The following is a 20,498-nucleotide window of genomic DNA, read 5'->3' as shown; positions in this document are numbered from 1 at the left end:
TTGTGTTTCCTGTTGAAATACCTGTCATTCGTCAGCGTGACGCCCCGAGATGTCTCACGCCGCGTGAAGAGGATCCAGGGTCAGAGCGCCGCGTGCTTCGTGTCCAACCGACTTCCCCCCCGCCCCCCCCCCTGAATGTGTACGCCACACATTTTTTATCACAGATGCACGGTACCGTTTTTGCGTGTCTGAGGTCCGCAAGAGTGTCTCGGTCCCCACTCATCGGCGTCCCTCGGATGAGCGGATCCAAGCTAGCGGCTAGCTTGGATCCGCTCATCCGGTCCACAGGTATTCCGCATGTGAGCACAGAAGTGAGCCAAAGAGAAGCCCAACAGAAGTGCTTCTGTAGCATGTCGAATGTAAAGTTAAATTAACTTAGGCTGCAGCCGTGAAGTTGGATCAACTGTTTGCTAGCATGCTAACTCACTAGCAGAGGGTATCCCACCAAGTAGAATGGCGGCACCATCAAGAGCCAAGGATCTCTAGCAGTTGGTGTGGGGTCCTTTTTGAGATTTGATGGTTCCAAAAGGATCAGGGGTTAAGGCCAAAAGGATCGAGGCAAACAAAACCTCAACCAAAGCGTTACCACATCATGAATTTTGCAACGGTTTTGAAGAGTCTCAGACAGATGTCAGCGTGACCCTTGACCTTTTAGGTATTTGAAAGGCCAGCGTAACTGCTCTAACGTTACCGTTGAGGTGGAGGAATGAGTGGAAAAGGATTTTTTTTCTTTTCTTCTGGTGAGCCATGAGCTCTGGCCGGCCTCCACCATGCGTCTCACTGTGCGAGTGAGGGGCTCATTGGGATTAAGAAGCGGAGGGGAGCGCGTGTTTGTCCGTCAACAACGTGTGATCTACGCAAACCGTGCGAGTTCACCGGGCACTTAATAAAATGATTTGTGGTTTTACTTTATTTTTTCCCCCCGTGAGTTCAAAGCGGGTCGCCGCTTTCGGCTGCGGGGTAGAGGTTGCTCTTGTGCAATGGAAAAAAAAAAAAAAAAACAGAGCGAGAGAGAGAGAGACTGTGTTTTCCTGTGGGGGGGCTTTTTGGGGAAAAAACCGCGGCTTTGCCTACCGCAGCCAGCCTTCAAAGGGCTTTGAAGCGGCGCTCACCTCTCCTCTCCTAAAGTCCTTCCATCCATTCCCAACGAGCCACTTCCTCCCGCGTGCACCTCACCTGCCTCTCCCCGAAGCTGCGGTCGAGAGGGGGGGGGAGGTGTTGTGCTCGGGTCCGTGGGAAATGTTCAATCAATGAGCCCCCCCCCCCTCAGTCCACCCACGCCCCCTCTCACAGTAGGCGCACGGCGGCCCTCTTCCAGCGGCGCATCTTGACGGCACATGTAGAGGAAGCGCGTCGCGATGTTTGGACGCGGATCGCACTTTGACGCAATAAGGGCTGTAAATCTCTCGAGCTCTCGTCCCTCTTCGCTTTCCAATTCCATCAACCTGTCAAGTTGAACATCGGAGTACAACATTTTCACTCCCCCCCCCCCCCCCCCCTCGAGTTCACAGATGCATTCTTCCACTTGCTTTGGAAATGGATGGTTTTGTGGGATGCAGTAGTTCTAATAGTCTGATTTACTGCCATTAATCCGGCGCAGTCTGGTGTTTTGTCTCCAAACACCAGACTGCAGCACAGCTTGTTTTCGCTGTAGAAAACAACAACACGTACAATCCGCGTGAAAAGGAACACACGGGCTTCTTCTTCTTCTTCTGGATGTCTTCTCTTGTTTCTCACAAATGAACCCTGCCTATAACCCACACTCTCTGAGTCACCGTTTCGGCGTGTTTTCCCCTCCCGGGCGCCGCCCCCTTCTTCCCACCCAGAACACTTCATCGACAGCACAAAAACGCACAACGCGTCCCGTCGGCCTCCTTCCACGCAGTTCAGCGAGGGAACGATCCCCCCCGACCCTCCCATCCCACCGGGTCGCGCTGATCTCAAAGCGCCCCCGTTGGACCCGGCACCGGGCCGGCCCCCGGCGTGGCTTGGCCACAGAAGCTGCTGCATTCCTCTGCTGGGCGTTTTTATTTTTTTTATTTTTTGCTTTCGTCCTCACGGTGTCTCTTTCTGCCAAGAGGCAGAGATGGAAAGGCAGAGGTTGTTTCATTCATTTCGGAGTGTTTCCCTGCTCACGGGTCGCAGGCGGCGTTTTTTCGAGAGATTGCGAAGAGTTTTGAAGGTCGTAAAATAAGAGTAAAGCAACAAAACATGGAGGTTTATAAAAGGAAAACCTTCCGGAGACACTAACACCGATTCTCTGACAAATGTGTTATTATTTCTGTTCAGTGATCCCCGGCTAATTTCAGCTGTGAGAGTTGACCCCCTCCTGCCCTCGGCCCTCTTCTCTCCCCCCCCCTCCCCCCCTCCTCCTCAATCCCTAATGAATGCCAGCAAGGAACACACACACACACACACGCAGGCTTACACAAACAACAGGATCGTCGTCAAGTGGAATTCAGGCCACTAATTTCTGACCCCTGTTACCTGAGGCCTGTCAGTCATGTTGATTCATCTGGACAGGTTTATTTAACTATTAAATCTGTGTGTGTGTGTGTGAGGACACAGTGCTGAAAGAATGACTCAAATCATCGAATAGTCAGTTGACAGACAGTCAATTAACTTTATTAATATTGTCATTCATTATGAAAAGAGGATAATGGGTCGGGGGGGGGGGGGGGGGGGGGGCGAGGCGCCTTTGTTGCTGCTCTCACTGTTCATTTATATTCATACGATACGTCTTGGTGTGATGGTAATGAGAGCGGAGGTGGTCCTCCTCGGCTAATAAGCCCAACGGGGATTACTGTACAGCAGACTGCAGGGACAGCGGGGAGCCCGTTTGGGCCTCGGCCTGCTGTCATTCAAGAGAGCTGCAACCCAGTCGACCCTCCATTCACTCGCAACCCCCCCCCCAACTCTCCAGAGCGGCGTGAAAACTAAGTGGCTCAGCTGTCCCCCCACCGCCCCCTTTCCTTTCCTCACCTCCCACGGCGCCCCCTCACCCCCACCTCTCCCCTCTGCTCCCAAGCCAAATAATGCCTCTCAGCGACTTCTGTTTTCCTAATCTGTGAACTCTGACAGAGGCGCCCGCGCTTGAAAGAGGGACAACTCAACATGAGATGATCTCCCGGTGACAGGGAGAAGCTGAAAAAACGTTGCTGAGGCCGCCGGACCACCCTGTCCTCTTCCCCTTCCTGTCCGTCCCCGTCTCTCCGTATCCGCTGTTACTCTGCACCCACTACACTACCAGAAAGGGGGACTTTGCTGTGGTTTCCTTTCCTTTTCGCCCCCTCTGCCGTCTCTAAATGGGGCCGTCGGCGCGCTGACCGTCTAATGGTGCGAAACTCATTCAACGCCGCGGCATTGTGGGATGGTTGACGCGCTGGAATGTCGCAGCGACGAGCGGCCCGCGCTGTTTGTGTTTGTCGTCGCGCGCTCTCTGCAGCCACCGGGTGTCTCTTTTTTTTTTTTTTAAACATACCATATGGTGGCGGGGTTGTGCGCTCGTTACATGATCTAAATGTGGACACACCAGTCGCCCCATATGGAAACCAACACCCGGATTGGAGGTTGGTGTCATTCCAGCGCGTCTTGTAATAACGGGGGTCATCTGTGGGAGGAACAGTGGGACATTTGGAAAATACATTATTTGCTTTAGTGCTTGGGAGTTTTAAATCCGTCTATTGTCTATTGGGGATCCCGGGAAGGTACATTTTGCAAGCATGGACCGCTTGGAATACGCTCTTTAATAGAGATGCTCTCCCTCTGTTTAACCTACACGCTCGTCTGACAGCACCAGACCCTGGGAAGAATCCCCCAGCAGGCCCGGCGGCGGCGGGACACACGGGCCGCACCATATTTAGTCATCCGAAGTCCAGACGCAGACCCGATGCAGTCCTCTCCACCTTAATCCGCCTCCTCTCTCCCCCCCCCCCCCCGCCCCCCTTCTCATATTTTACTTTCTCTTCCTCCATCGCTGACACTTTCCCCTCTCTCTCCTACTGCTTTCATTCATATCTGTCCTCGCTCGCCCTCCCTCGAGTCGCTTCTGCTTTATCACTGTCGCGCCTGTCGCTGTTTCTCTCCCCCCCCACCAAACCCCCCCCCACCCTCTTCCCTTCTTATCTTCTGAAACTCTTCTTTCCTTGTGTCTGTTTATCCTCTTTTCCAGTCTCATAACTCGGTCAAGTAGTTTCCTGCTTTACAAAAACAAACTTTTCTACATGCCCATCAAATACTAAGTCTGAATAATTCCGTCTCCCTCCCCCCCCCCTCACCTGTCATTTCCTACCCCCCCCCCCCCCACCCCCTTCCCTCTCAGAGCCTCCCCACTGTCTCTTTCCTTGGATGAGCACGCTGCTGATGGAAGCTGGGCCCTGGATGCTAATGAGTTGCTAATTCCATCAGCCGTCTCCCCAGTCCCTCCCCAGTGGGTGTCAGGGGGCCGCCAGCCTTTTGATGGAGTGCCTGGGCTGATGAACTCCCTCCCCTGCGCGCCCGCTTTAACCTCCTCGTCCTCAGACTCATTGATCGATGTCCTCATCCGCTCTCGCTCCAATCGCCTGCCAGCTGGCCCCCTCCCTGCCATCCATTTCTTCACCTGTTAAATATTGCAATTTTCACGTTTTCGTGTTCGGATCTTCACGCTGAGCTGGAACGACGCACTTTTAAATTGTGAGTGGTTAACGCCCAATGCCCGGTGCCTCAGCCCTCGAGCACAGGAGAGCGGTCCTATTCACCGGGGGCCACTGGGCGGCTGGTTCAGGACCCCCTCCCACAAGAAAAGAACCAAACTTTTGTTTTAGTTTTTTTCCGACTCCTCTTAAATCCGCCAGTCTGCCTCACCCCGCTCGACTGAAGTGGATACAGAGGCGCCCTTTTGTTCTATGGAGATGAAGAGGGATGCTGTAGTATGAGAGGGGGGGGGGGGGGGGGGGGGGCCTTCTCAACCCCTCGGCTGTCTGTTTGTGAAATGGGGGCTCGACACCCAGGGAAGTAAAAAAAAAAAAAAGGGGATTATAGAAGGAAAAGCCTTGGGCTACAAACATCGCTTTTCTCTGTCTTGTTCTTCGACCCGAGGCCCCCCCCACCCCCCCACGCACCCCCCTCTTTCTCCCTTTGGACCGAGAGGCCCCTCGTCTGGCTTTGAGACGTATGAATGATGTCATCCAGGTACCTTTCTTGACCCGGAGGTTTAGAAAGGCTTGAATGGAGCCTCGTGGCCTCGGCTTATTCTAAGGTCGAGAATAATCCTCACTTTTGGGGAACCTTCTGGTTTCGCCGAATGAACGTCACGCCGCCCCCTCCGGGGTCAGCGCCGGGCAACAATGAGTGAGAGCTCAAGATTAGAGGCGTGGTCTCTGTATGAAGAAATAGGTTTGGCGGGGGGGGGGGGGGGGGTCACACACGGTCCACTGCTCTGCAGCACGACCAGGGCTTACGGGGTGACTTCTGCCGCGCTACTCGAGCACGACCGCAGGGCTCGGGCCGGTTTTGACCCGAATGGAAAAGCACTGAATGAGAGGCCCGGCATTAAAATTCAGGAAGCAGTCACTTGTAGCCACTAATGGCTCTCTTTAAATGGTCACATCCTTTCTCTTGGGGCCCCTGTCTAACTGTCTTTTCCTTTCGACAGGCTTTCAGTCAATGAAAGCTTTGTACTGTACGACCGCAAGTGGGAGAATACGATGACACAGGCAAATAGAATTTCATTTTGAAGATGCTCACTTGTTCTCGTACGGTAGAAATGGCTCTGGCATCACTTTCTGTTTCATGCCCTGTTGTGGTAAAAGTATGACATTGACCTTTTGTGTTTTGCTTCTCTCTCTCTCTCTCACAGGAAGGACTCCGGTCATCCTGAAGCGAAGGGTCACTGAGCTCAGACACCCTCCTTCCATCGACTCCCAATCACAGACCCATCGGGGAGAGACCCACGGACGCATCTCCACCGCGACACACACACACACAAAGACACACACACACACGGGGCCTTTCGAGCAGGATGAGGGATCCCTGGAGGGGCCTGCTGGCCCTGTGCCTCCTGGTTGTCTCCGTTTCCGCCCACGGTCCCCACCAACCCCTTCGCGGGGCAGCAGACCCCGCCGGACCCCTGCTACGACGACACGGGCGCCGCCCGCCGCTGCATCCCCGACTTCATCAACGCGGCCTTCGGCAAGGAGGTGGGGGTCTCCAGCGTCTGCGGCCGCCCCCCGTCGCGCTCCTGCAGCGTGGTGGAGCGGGGCGACGACCGGCCCTCGGTGCGCGCGTGCCAGATCTGCGACGCGGCGGACCCTCGGCGCGCCCCACCCCGCCTCCTACCTCACTGACCACAACACGGCGCACAACCTCACCTGCTGGCAGTCGGAGAACCTGAACAGCTCGCCGCACAACGTGAGCCTCACCCTTTCGCTGGGCAAGAAGTTTGAGATCACCTACGTCAGCCTGCAGTTCTGCTCCCCGCGGCCCGAGTCGCTGGCCATCCACAAGAGCATGGACTACGGCAAGACGTGGGTGCCCTACCAGTTCTACTCCTCGCAGTGCCGGCGCGTGTACAACCGGCCCAACAAAGCGGCCATCACCAAGCAGAACGAGCAGGAGGCTCTCTGCGCCGACGGCCACACGGACCCTTACCCGCCGTCCGGAGGCCTCATCGCCTTCAGCACCCTGGACGGACGCCCCTCGGGCAAAGACTTCGACAACAGCCCCGTCCTCCAGGACTGGGTGACGGTCACGGACATCCGCGTGGTCTTCAGCCGGCCGCAGCTGCCCCGGGAGCTGGGGCTCCGGGCCAACGGCGGAGGGAGGGACGACGACGGCCACGCGGCGGCGGCGGGTTCGGCGGCGGCGGCGGCGGCGACGACCGCGCTGCCGACTTACTTCTACGCGGTGGGGGACTTCCAGGTGGGCGGGAGGTGCAAGTGCAACGGACACGGCTCGCGCTGTCTGAAGGACAAAGAGGGCAAACTGGTGTGCGACTGCAAGCACAACACGGAGGGACCCGAGTGCGACCGCTGCAAGCCGTTCCACTACGACCGGCCGTGGCAGAGGGCCAACGCCCGCGAGGCCAACGAGTGTCTGCGTAAGTCTCCCCCCCCCCCCCGTCCCGCATCCCGCTTTCCACAGGCTCCAGTGGGCGGGGGATTCGGGGGGGAAATGTTGCGGAGCCCCCTTTTAACAATACAGGCGTTTTCCGTGAACTTAGATGCAGCGCAAAGTGCGAAAATGAATTTTACGCTGTCATTAGTGAATTATCCGTTTTTTTACAAAAAAAATTCCAGTGACGGAGCATGGAAACTCGCTCTTCCTTCAGCTGCACAATTTGTAAGCTCAATGTGTGCAAGGAAACATAAAAAAAAAAACAAACAGTTTTTTATTCATTTGTTGGATAGGGTCTCCACCGCCCATCAACGTGAAACAAATCAAATGTACGAACATTCTCGCAGAATAGAAGCGCTTTAAGTGTTTGACTGACACAGGGGTAATTAGGAGTCCGGCCAGAACACACCGGACGGGTCTGTGTTTGTGCAGGTGAGGAGTTCTGGTAGCACGTGGCGTTCGAGCTCTCAAAACACCAGGCCCAATCCCGCTTCCTGGGGGTTTTTTTTCCACGAGGCCCCGCTTGTTTACCGTCACTCTACAGAGAAAACAGCCCCCCCCCCCCCCCGTCTTTAACAAAAATCCTGATTTCTGGGCTTGAATACGATCGACTGTGATGGTTGCTTGTGAAAGCGAGTCCAAACAGTGGGTGACAGCATCTCAAGCCATTTGGCACAACGCTGCGGCGAAGTCATCCAAGAATGTTTGTTGGCAGTGTTTTCCTTCACCTCGAGACGCGCTCTGTAAAGTCCTTCAGACGCGCTCTGAAAGCTCGCCAAGTACAATTATTGCAATTTCTCTGGCAATTCGAGTTAAACTGAATGGATTCGTTTTGTAGTGACTCGGTCTTCAGTGTGAAATTTGGTGCCCGTTTAATGCACAAATGTTTTCAGTAGGAATACGTTCTCTAATGTGTGGCTGATTTCTTGGTTGTTCATTTTAACGTTAAATTTGTATATTAGTATAAATTGAACTTAATTCGGGTCAATTTTGCTTGTCATAAAAATTAGTCGGAGTAGGAAAATAAAACCGTTTATGAAACCACTGTCCCCGTTTTAACCTTCCCCCCCCCGTAATGAAATAAAATTACAACCGGAGGAAAAAAAAAAAAACTAAAACAGGAGCGGAACATTTAAAAACAGTGTATATTTTTCTTACATGTTATAATTGCCCTGTGAGCTGGCATTAGCTCATTTTTAGCATTGAAGGGTGCCAGATCTGTTTAAGAGTGACAGAGCCAGAGGGAAGCGAAGCCAGTTTGGTGCAAGAGGCCAACGTTCCGAAAGCCCTCTCGGGCCAACGCCACCTCGCTTTGGCTCCCCACCTGCTCTCCGAGACAAAGACACACACACACACACACACACACACACACACACACACACACACACACACACACACACACCCGGCATCCCGTGTCTCCTTTTGCACACGGCCTCCTTCGAGACGTCCCCCTTTAGCTGTTTTCCAGAATGTTCCACCCGCTTCCCGGAGAGAGCGCTCCCCGCCGGGATTAACGCGTCACTTCCAGTGACCGGTTCCCGGACCGGAGAGGCCCCCGGGGCTGCGAGCGGGGCCAGCGCCGATGACCTCGCCCCGCCGCCGGTACGGGGCAGTGGAAGGCTATCGAAAAGCCGCACGCCATATACCTGGTCACACGATAGCCTTCCGCGGTGGCTCGGGCTCGCAAGAGCCTCCTCGAGGTCATGTGGGTGTATGGGCTGGAGGTTGGGTTCTGAAGGGGGGGGGGGGGGGGATGGTGACAGGGTTGCGCCATCGGGAGGATTGTTTGTGGGTGATGAGGTATTTGGGGTGGGCGGCCGAGCTCAGAGTCTGAGCCGCTCACTCTCGCGTTGTTGTTGATGCTTTTTGAGTTTTGTGCCCCCCCCCCCCCCCCGCCTTTTTGATCTTTACCCTGCACTACAGAAGCATTGCTTTTTAACAACCCGGTTTGATATGTTTATGTATATATATATTTTTTTGCGTCTCACTAAATGACATGCACCGCTCTGAGAGCTCTCGGGCACCGTCTCCAGACACACACACACACACACACACACACACACACACACGGCCCGTCCAGCCGCCTCCCGCGCTATGAATCCTGCCTCGAGACATGGGTTTACAAACCCCCGCTCCAGCGGTCAGGCAGGGCGGCCTCGTAAAGGAGCGAGTCTGTTTGTATTGAGGGAGACATGATGGGGGGGGGGGGGGCTCTGATTTATCCGCCTGGAGTTTGAGGCTCAGGCCGAAATGAGGAAAGCGATGGATACGAGCTGTTGTGGTTACGGGAGGTGATGGAGCGCCACCGGCTTCTCTGCTGGCGTGGTCGAGGCTGAGAAGGGAATAAACACTTTTTTGTTGACTTCAAAATGTCAGGCCTTGCGTCGCGCCCGAAGTCACCGGACGAGACGGAGTTCGCCTCGTCCCGGGCCCCTGCAGAACGTCCACAGCGCCGCTCTGGGACGCGCCCCCCCCCCCCCCCCCCCCCCCCCCCCCCCTCCCCTCCCCGGCGGGGCCAGACGCCATCCATCCCTAATGGAGCGCTGCTGCCAGGGCTGCTCCAGGCACACTGGCACGCATTCATAGCGCTGAAACCCGGAGGTCATGGGAAGGCTGTTTTTGAAAATTTCCATTCGGGGGGGGGGGGGGGGCGATTTGCCAGAAGTGCAGGTGAGCGGTGAGCCGCGCGGCCCGGTGCTCCTGCGCCGCTGCAACATCTGGGTGTGGACGTGGAGAGCTTTTTTTTTTTTTTCCAGCAGGGTTTGAGAGATTGAGTCCAGTTGGGGAATGAGTGATATGGCATTCTGTTTTTTAAGAAGGTTTCTTTCTCTCTATTAAATCGACCACATGCACAAGTGTTCACATCCCGACCCTCAACTTTTCATGTCGTCACATGGAGGAAATTCCCACAAATGAAGTATTACCTCTAAGAAGGTATTGCCTGTTACATAATAGATGTTATTAGATCATGTCTTCCACGCTAATGAGCGAGAAGCAGAACAGACATTTTTTTATTTTTAAGTTGAAAAGCCCCGTCACTGTCCTCTCAAACCTTTTTTTTCAGGGGCTCGTGGTTTTCGTTGGGCTCAACCATTTTTTTTTGGAAACAATTTGACAGATGGATTTCTTAGGGAACGCAGTGCGTATCCAGCAGTGCTGTGTGTGTGTGTGTGTGTGTGTGTTTTCACGGACAAGGCCAGTCAGGAACTGTTTCTTTTTAAGGCCTTGTCATCTCCCATTTGACCTCATTCTTTAACTCTTTAACCTCGTGTGTAGTAGGATCACAGAGAGGGGCGGGACGCCTTTTATTTTGTTCCTCTAACACAATGTTGCATTGAATTTTCCGTTGAACTGCACACAGCAGCCGGAATTTTTTTTATCCCAGGCCAGCTGAAATATAGCTGTCCGTCTCCAGAGGCCTACGGGATGTGGAGTTTAAGTGAAATGACGAAAAATGGACGGTCAAGGATGAAAAAAGCCAGATCTGCCTTGATATTACATGTATGTGCCTTGTTCCTAATTTCACTAATTGACTTGAAGACCCTCCCACCTCCGCCGCCCGTGGCTGGAGGCTAACAAGGAGCCGACACTTCAATTACCCACAGCGGGACACACAACGTGTGTGTGTGTGTGTATGTGTGTGGGGGGGGTTGGCCGACAAAAAAGAAAGTCATTTTTAAAAAGAAACCTCCTGTGCTTTTAAATAATTACACAGCCGAGGAATGTTGTTCTAAAATCAACAGCCCTATGAAATGATGCCTCTGGGGTAGTTAGCGTGAGACGCAGGGGCGAGGCCAACACACATGAGCCGTGTGTGTGTGTGTGTGTGTGTGTGTGTGACTCAGCCAGCAGGGTTCAGTCCGTTTAATCGGTTTGTACTGTAGCTTTGCTCGTTGCTTTTATTTCCTCTGTCACAATTGCAACTTTGGTCCCCGGCCAAACCCGCGAGTGGGATTGATGTTTCTCTCCGGTTCCACGAAGCCACCCGTGAAGGCTTCTGCGGCGGGAAGAGAGCCCGGCGAAGTCAGACGTCGGAGGACGGCGCGGTGTCAAGTGACGGCGTCGATGTCAGCCGGGGTCAAAGCTCCGGATCGTTTGGGGAAATGCTCCGCGGCTGCCTCCAGGCCCCGTGTGTGTGTGTGTGTGTGTGTGTGTGTGCGAGAGCCGCATGTAACCCAGTAGTGCGATGTGGCGTTTCATCCCCGTGCCAAAGCAAACCGGTGGAGCGGCAGCGCGCCCACCCTGCTCCCCCCCCCCCCCCCCCCCCCCCCCCACAGATGGTAGCAATCACCTCCCGAGGTGCCCGTCCCCGCCGGCACCCTCTTCCCCTCCGTCCTTCAGTGTGAGGCCGACGCTCTGCCTGCACGCTTTCCCTTCTGCTGCCTCTTCTTTTATTTCATATCTTTTTCTATTTTTCCTCAAATCAGCCTTTTTTTTCTTTCTTCTTCTTCTTCTTCTTCTTCTTCTTCTTCTTTTGGCCTTTTTAACGCTGTCGCAAGCCTCTGCGCTCCATCGCCTGAGAAAACATGTGGTTTTTGGCTGCCAGCCGGTGTTGCTGGTGGCGGCAACATTCAGAGGCTGTGTGGAGGAATGATATTTTTAGGGTTTTTTTCTTGAATGTGTGATAATAGCTTTTCCTCCTCTTTAACTGTGCTTTGCAGCCGACGCGCAAATGTGTTTCAAATCCGACATTCGGCACCAGTCCAAAGTGTGTCCAAACAGTTGCAACACTCTAACGTATTTGATGTTACTGTCTACTAGTTGTCAGTGGTACTACCAGTCAAAGTTGAAGGAACAACAGCTAAATGAATCCCAAACAAGTGACTTTTCGCAGATCAATATTAGTTTTTCTAGCAAAAACTGCTGCTGAACCAGTATTATGCCCTCGTCATGTCATCGGGATAATCTCAAATTGGGTTGATTTTCAAATGGACACGGTGTTCCTCACCGCAGATCCCAGCTCATGGAAGTATTTCCTCCACATTTGACCCTCCGTTTGACCGGCCTGGATTACCAGCACTCGTTAGACAAACATTTTAGGTTTTCCCTCAGCAGTTCAACTGTCGTCTCTGGCCGCAGTGGTGAACTCACACAGCGGGTTCCATCTGCTGCTTCTATTTCTAAACCGGCCCGGGCCTCGCACGCATCAGCCAGACTGGTCCTCGTTGGGTACGCAGAGAGTCAAGGCTTGATTTTTTTAATTTATTTTTTTACTCATTCGCGGTGACACTGTCGACTCCTGCTCCTTTGCTCAGGAGTCCAGGGAAAGAAAGAGAGGGAAGGCAAAGTGAGGGAACAGATGACACACACAGAGAGAGAGAGAGAGAGAGAGAGAGAGAGACTCGACTCACCACTCCAGTCCCCCCCCCCCCCCTCCCCTCCCCAGCATGGCAACCCTCCAGCTTTATCTCGTTAAAACCTCTCTCTGCCTGATGCCACCCAGAGAAAGAATGGGGAGATGCAGGAGAGGGTGGAACGAGAGAACGGGCCCGAGGGAGAGCGACCAGTGAGAAGATGGGGTCTGATGAAAGTGAGAGGAGAGAAGGGGGGGGGGGGGCGCTAAGGAGAGGGGTGGGAGAGGAATTAAGAGCACTCTTAGATCCAAAGGGCTCCCCGAGAGCCGGCTCTTGAGCCCCCGCGGCGCAGAAGCCAGCGGAGGGCGGCGAGGGTTGAGACACGGCGTCCAAAGCTGGAAGTGAAAGATGTCTGTGATGAAGAGGAGCGAAGAGCAGCTGCTTCTGAGCAGCGTCGGAGCGCCGCGTCATCGGCCGGCGTAATGCACACGGCCGGGCTGGTTGGGGTCTTCTGTTCAGCTCATTGTCCACGTCTCATCAGGGCCAGCAGTGTTTGAGTCTCTCTGCTCTTTTGTGAGCCGTTACTATATAACACTTGTGTGTGTGTGTGTCCACACTGCACATTTGCTTGGCTCTAATGAGGAGCTAATTAACCGGTTGCCCCCCCCCCCCCCCCATATGTGCCCTGAGCAGGTGGCTGGAGCAACCAGGCGGAACTCAGACCCAACACACACACACACACACACACATGATGGAAGGAGTCTGTATAGCAGAGCCTGTTTGGCCAGGCGGAGAGGTCACCCGAGGGGGCCCGCAGCAGGTCTGGGCCGGGAGGGAAGGGGTGGTGGTGGTGGTGGTGGGGGGGGTATGAGGTGGGGGGGGGGGTGCGGCCCCTTGGATTTTTAAGAACCAATTTTAGCCATGGGATTTGGGTTTTGCACAAGCATCCAAAATCTATTGGCTGTGCGTAGCGGCTTGGCGCCGGAGATGAAGGAAAAACGAGGTTGTATTTATCCCTGACATGTGGGGGGGCAGGGAGGCGATGCACTCCACAAACACACTTGCATTTCATTTGTTGAGTGCCGTGCGTGAGGGCCAATTTGTCAGAGTAGACATGAGGGTCCATGAGCGCATTTTAAGAGGAAGCTGTCGTGAAAACGGGAGGAACATTTGTGTGTTGCACCTGAACTGTTCCCCGGTTTGACCCGTTGGAGTGAGCCGTTGGATCTGTGCTCAACCCTCTTAATATTTTCCAAAAGGGGTTTCTTGCACCGCAAAGCCCGTTGCTTTGTGTTTATTGTTTCCACGACGACGCGAGGACCCAGATTTTTGGACGCTGACCCGTGAAGGAGCCGCGCTCACCGCAGGGTCTCAGTTCCTCTGCTGACTCGGCACCGGCCACAGAACTCTGAGGTGTTTGGTTCTTTCCTCCAAACAGATAAGAATTAGTGTTTCTTTTTCTTTCTTTTTTTTTTTTTTTTTTTTTTGCAGCACACTGGTGAGGCTTTGATGTGTTGATGAATTGAAAAATGGCCTTCAAGAGTGTTTAGTTATCCCCGCTGAGCCTAATTTGGGTGATGGTGGGGAAGGGGGGGGTGCTTCGGTGGTGAAGGGTTAGGGTTGGGGGAGGAAGGTGTGTGTGTGTGTGTGTTCACAAGCACTTCAAAACAAACCCATAAACATTCCAGGATCCATGGGCAGCTCTGAGCTGAAGTTAACTGCACACACACACACACACACACACACACACACACACACTTAGTTGCTTTATTTATTCTTGTCAGTCAATCACACACACTTTTTCCTCTAGTTTTTCTAGGAAAGGAATAAAATAGAAAAGAAAACTCTAACTCCACCTCTCTGTCACAAAGAAAAGTCTCTGTTGTGAAAGTTATCGCTGCGTCACATGCTGCGTCACATGATGCATCGTTTAGAGGTTCGATTCTGGAGCTTTCTTTACGCCTCCTCGTCCCCGCGAATCGGAGCGATGGCGTGAGCAAGAGGTGGCGTCGGTGCAGCAGGCCGCGGAGAGAATGTGATCCGTCGCTTTCATGTTCGGCTGCAAGGTGTTAACGGACACAAGTGCTCACAGCTGTGTGTGCGCGTGAGACGCTTGATCATAATCACAGCCCCCCCCCCCAAGGGTGAGAAATCGACCTGTTCGCTTGGTCACACACACACACGCATACACAGATTCTCATTGGATCGATGTGTTTTCTCAGTCTACACAATCCTGCTTCAGACTCCACTTATTATGCTTTTCCCCGGGGTCAAAGGTCAATCCTCATCTTTAGAGCACGCAAAAACATCCAGCAGTTTCATCAACTGCAGAATTCCATACAAATTGGGCCAAGTAATGACCAGATGGAATTGGGACACAGTCTGGGAATGTCTCCCCCCCCCCCCCCCCCCACCACCACCTCCCCCTCCTTTTCCTGTCCAGGGTCTAAAAACCGAGGAAAACCGTGGCACCAGGTCACGTATCATTTAGTGCAAGTCATTGATTCACTTTGGATCCTTGAGCTCAGTGTCACTGCTGAACTGACCTCATCGTTGCTACTTTTTAATGATACTTATATTTCTATAATGGCCACAGTGTTGCACACAGGGCAAACTCCCATAAGCCTCGTCGTCATTACCCACGCCCCATCATCGCGTGCTGTTCTCCTCTAAACATCCGCCGTTATAGCGTTTTTTCTCAGTCTCATTCTGGTTAACGTCATGTTGTGTTGTGAACCCGAGAGTGCACGGCGTTGCTCACGAGTGTGGTCCGATGGGGGAGGAGTCAAAGGAGAGCCTGGCGAGGCGAAGAGACGCGGAGAAACCGGGGGGGGGGGAGGGGCATGCGAAAAGACATGACCTGGCTTCACGCGTCCCATATATCGCCCGCTCGCCCCCCCCATTAGGACGACAGCCAGCTCCAGCCCACGCTCTCGCTTTTAATGGATCTCATAGGGGTCCTCACTCATCAGTGATTCATGAGATTAATGCCTCTCCATCCAGCGATTAATAACGGATGGGCCCGGTAGAAGCAGAATTCATTAGTTCTGAAAAATGGAGAAAACGAGCCCGGCGTGTATATATATATATATATATATATATATATATATATATATATATATATATATATACGACTCTTGATTGATGAGTTTTGGAATAGATGAGGAGCCGCTTTCTATGAATCTGCCCCACTGGAGCCGTGTGATGTACAGTTTGACTGCAATGCACACATTGTGCATGTAAGCATGTCATCAGCACCGACTGCGTAAATACTGTGAAGAAGATACTCTTTCCGTTTACTCACATTCACTGCTCTCCCCCCCCCGCCCCCTCCTTCCCCCCTCCCTCTGCAGCGTGCAACTGCAACCTCCACGCCCGGCGCTGTCGGTTCAACATGGAGCTGTACAAACTGTCGGGGAGGAAGAGCGGCGGCGTCTGCATGAACTGCCGCCACAACACGGCCGGCCGCCACTGCCACTACTGCAAGGAGGGCTTCTACAGAGACCTGGCCCGACCCATCAGCCACCGGCGGGCCTGCAAGGGTGAGACTGCGGCGCCGCATTCATTCTGCCCTCCATTGTGACGTCTCGTTCTTCAAAACTTCACTTGCAGCCTTTTTTCCTCTGTTGCAAAAATGAACACGGGTTTGGGTTATTTCTTTAAGCTGCGATATCGAATGAATGTTAACAAAATGTTCAAAGCCGATTGAGACGTTCTAACGCGGCTCATACTTGTGTGATCATGAATTTCTTCTCAAAGTTATGTTTGGAATCATACATGGTTCATTTTAATAGAAAAATATCAGCATGTGTGACTTGCCATCGCAGGGAGAAGGCTTTTCTGGCCATGCCACACACCACATAATATTATCACTTGACCGAGGCATTTCTCATGGAAAACATTTTTACCCTTTTATTAATTCACATTTGCAGTGAATATCTTCCAGCCTTCTGTGATGCTGGAAGCGTTCCCCTCCTCCCACTGGACCCATTGCTAGCATAACACCAGCTTGCAGAAGCTTGTTGCTCAGATAAAGTATTCAAATCAACAGCAGCGAGAGAGGTTTTTTTTTTTTTTACCTCTTGGTGAAGGTAAAGGCTCAATTCCAGAAAAACGAGAACAAGCGAGAGCAGCAAGACACCCCCCCCTCCCCAGCTTTCCTCATATAGCCGACTCCAGCTGCTGGAACCCAAAACCCCCGGGGTCCGAAACGGGTCGAGATCAGGCCGCGTTTTGCCCACGTTAGTCGCGCTGAGGTGTCGTGCCGTTCGTCATGTGATGCCAGGAACTCCACAGCTACTTAAGCACGCGCCTCGAAGGCTGACGTCATTTGACCTTTTGCTGCCGTTCCTCTCTGTTCTCTGTCTTTTATTTACATCTCTACGCGTTGGCCCATAACCCGCCGTCTCCTCTTTCTCCACCGACTCCTTTATTCCTCTCACCGCGAAGCCTGGGAAGCCACTGCGTCTTCACTCCCACGTGCCCGGGGTCCAGATGGCGGGTCAGATGTCTGAAATAGAGTTACACCAATAAAACGCAGGTGTTTTCTTAAAGGCGACAGACAGGAGCCGGGAGGACGCATGATACCTGCTGACCACCTCTCTGCGGACCCCTCCTTCGCTGCGTCACGAGCATCGAGCCACTGGCTGCAGTGTGCGAGCCCTTCGAATGGCAGCTTTTTAAAATGCGAATCCGAAGGCGTAACAGCTGGCATCCGTTGACCGCGGGGGACGGTTGATGGGACGCTGTCGAAACGAGGCCCTGTGAAGCGGCGCTCTGCCAACATAAACCACGTTGGCCGTGCGGCTCCAATGTCTTTCTGAAGCAGAGCGTGAAGGCCCGTGGACAGAAAATGTGTTACGCGACTTAATTCTAAGGGTAATTTAAGGTTAGTAATGTAGGACCGTGCTGTAGCATAAAATGTGATCCTCCAGGGCGAATAAGACGGTTTGACATTCGTATCAAGGATTATGCAGCACCTGTGAGCACAGTGTCTTAATCTCAGGGGTCACCGACAGGAAGGAGCTGTTCAGTTAATATCTATTTGAAAAGTAATTGTGCACAATATATCTGTGCGTTTATTAGTTATCTCTTGACTTAAAGCATTTCACGTGTCATGTCACACATTTATAGCTTTTCGGGTGTCATGAAATGGATACAAAAATCGGCACATATTTTTTTGACTTTTATTCATTACCAGAAGTTTTTCAACCCGAGGGCAACGTCTGACAATAGCTGCAGACGATAAGCAGTCCTCCCTGCACACAGAGCAGCGCGAATCGGTCAAACCCGAGGCCCGTCAAAAGGACCACAAATCCCAACGCGGCGCTTGTCACGTACGCAAAGGCGCAAAGGCTTGAAAAGTCATCAAACCTCTGAGGGGACGGTTTTACTGCTTCTTAACTGGCCCGAGCCCCTGCACATAAAACTTCACAAAAGCAGTTCAAGGAGGAGAGCTGACTCCCCCCCCCCCCCCCCCCCCCCCTCCCCAACCCCCCCCCCCCCCCCAATACCGGGGGCCGGTCAGATGTGGCAGTTGCTGCTGTGTTTCTCTGCCTGTTGGCCTGTGGTTGTCTGTAAGGGACAACGGGCTTTGAGGGGGATCGAGCAGACGGATTCAGAGACAATGGCGACATGTCTCCACAAGTCGAGACAGACCGTATTCTCTCTGCTGATGAGGGCTGGCATCGGGGGGGGGGGGGGGGGGGTGAGGAGGATTTTGGTTACCCGGTTGGCACAGAGCCCCAGACACTGCTGCGGGGGGGGGAGACCCTTGTTGACTTGACCCTTGACATCCAGCCGTTTCCTTTAGGCTTGAGGTTTGAGTTTTGACGTGTTCCGCGCATCGGGTTTTAGAAACTGAAACGTACAGATTTACGTCCGCGTGCACCTGTGGGTTAGGGTTAGGGTTAGCTGCGAGTTAATCCCTCTCCACCTCGCCCGCCAGACCCAGATGATCAGTCCGGGGTCAGCTTCCGCCCCTTTCAGACCCTCTCTTTGTCCGGCCGACAGATGGTAAGGTCCTCAGGCTTTTCCTCGCTTCTACCAGCTCAAATATGTCCGGCGCAAATAAGCCCATTCGCAGTTCCGTCGAGTTGTGGGAAGAAAACCGTGGCATGTTAGCAGCTGCCTTCTCTGGCAAAACCCTTTAAGGACTGTTGGGTTACTGGGTTTTCCCCCCCCACAAAGTGTAATTTTGGTCTTTCTTGTCTTTTCTTGATAAGCTTGGACAATTAAAGCTCTCTTGTTACAGCTGAGTCACCCTCTTTGTTTTTTGTTTTTTTTGCCCGAGCCTGCGCCGTTCTTTCAAGGGTATACGTTGAAAATAAGGTTTTGCATTTATCGTCTGTTGTATTTTGGGCGGCACCTCAGTAGATAAGACAGGAAATGAAACTTTCCTGGCCTTTGGAGTCGTTCGGTTCATTCCAAGTGAAACCAACTTGCTGCAGAAGATGTAAAACATTTCGTTGCATTTGTTTTGATATGTCACCGGTCGTGTTTGTCTGGCTGGACTGCTGTCAAATGTTAAGCATGTGTTTATTACTCAAAGAACAGATGCCTGTTTATTCAGTGGAGCCCGAGTAGCCACAGTTTGCTCGGATCCACTGATGTTTACGTGTGGACTCTCCTTTTCTCTCCACTTCTCACCCTGATATCTTGCCCTCATCCTCTTTAACGTCTTGTAAGGAGGTTTGGGACCAACGCGCCGGCTCTTTAAACCCCCCCCCCCCCGCTCTCTTAAACAACTCTGTTGCTTGACTAAATTGCCTCGAAACCAGCAGAAGTCGTAAAGCCGAAGCGAGGTGACCGCAGTGCCGCTTGTTGCTGTTGGCTTGTTCGCTGCCGGGCATCGGCCGAGCTTTCGGGGAAGTGATGATGAAACATCAGAGCGTGTGTCACCGGGCAGACGGGGGCAGAGAGGGGGAGGGGGGGGACGCACCGTGCCTCCGCAGTAATTACCCCGTCCCCTACTTTGTCACCTGGCGCCTTCGCCTGGTTTCTCTCTCGTTCACACAAACACAGGCGGTGTTTCTCCTCGTCGCGTTGAGGGAATCCAAAGCACAGAAGCGGCGCAGGAAGGAGCTACCTCACGCCGTGACGCCTCCAGCCAGACATTCAGCTCGAGAGTGTGTGTGTGTGTGTTTGTGTGTGTGTGGAAACGTGCCGCCGAATAACGGAATATGTCCAGTTCCAATCCCGTACGGCAGAGACTCGCCGTAGGAGCCCGTCGGTGTCTGCTCTGTGTGTCATTTTGGCAGCATGTCTAATTTGACCTTCTCTCTCCCTTCTTTCCTGCTATCACAACCCTCCCTCCCCCCTCCCCCACACCCCCACCCCCAGCCTGTGACTGCCACCCTGTGGGCGCAGCCGGCAAGACGTGCAACCAGACCACAGGCCAGTGCCCCTGCAAGGACGGCGTCACCGGCATCACCTGCAACCGCTGCGCCAAGGGCTACCAGCAGAGCCGCTCGCCCGTGGCGCCCTGCATCAGTGAGTGATTCCGCTGCACACGGGGACTAGCGGTCACGGGCATGACACATGTCTTAAGCTTGGTAATTCAATCACGCCGGTAATGGGGACACAGAAGAACAAAAAAAAAGGCTCAACAGTTGGTACGGAAGGGAACTGCGCTAGAAGCAGCACCCGCTCGGATTACAGAGGGTAAATTGAAAGCACACTTCCCCACAGCGTAAAGTCGTTCTAGCCCTCAGGCAGGCGCACCCAGCACACGCTATGCACATGCACAGTTACATGTGTTTGCACGCCCACTGAAGATGCAATGGTCATTTCATGGAGAAACACTTGCTCGGTCGTCGACGATGAAATGCATGAGTGCGTTTGTGCATTTCGACTGCATCAGGTTTTTAATTTCCTGCGTGTTTACGCCTGTCTCTTATGAAACTCGACAGCCGCCCCGGTACATGCAGGCATGCGTAATAGACGGCAAATTTCCACCACACTGTGCGGCAGGCGGCGCGGTCGCACGTCGCACACGCTCACGAGACAACCTCCGGCGGAGCAAAGCGTGGCGCCCAGCGCCGTGCGGCGCTCGGCCACGCTGCGCCGCGCGGCGCCACGCGGTGCCGCGTTGTTTCCCCTCAACATGCC

At 53.4% G+C, this 20,498-nt stretch overlaps 1 protein-coding gene across 1 annotated transcript in view; it reads left to right on the top strand.

The window, feature by feature from the left end:
- ntn2 (netrin 2) overlaps window positions 1-20,498 on the top strand; it is a 29,964-nt gene that overhangs the window by 1,994 nt on the left and 7,472 nt on the right. Inside the window, 5 exon segments of the mRNA XM_037463261.2 lie at window positions 5,840-6,067; window positions 6,069-6,302; window positions 6,304-7,078; window positions 15,743-15,931; window positions 19,731-19,880. Of these exon segments, the coding sequence (XP_037319158.2) occupies window positions 6,002-6,067; window positions 6,069-6,302; window positions 6,304-7,078; window positions 15,743-15,931; window positions 19,731-19,880 (1,414 nt within the window). The 5' untranslated portion in view covers window positions 5,840-6,001.

This window comes from Pungitius pungitius, chromosome 21, assembly GCF_949316345.1.
Source record: "Pungitius pungitius chromosome 21, fPunPun2.1, whole genome shotgun sequence".
NCBI lineage: Eukaryota > Metazoa > Chordata > Actinopteri > Perciformes > Gasterosteidae > Pungitius > Pungitius pungitius.
This window is presented reverse-complemented; position numbering and strand designations above follow the sequence as displayed.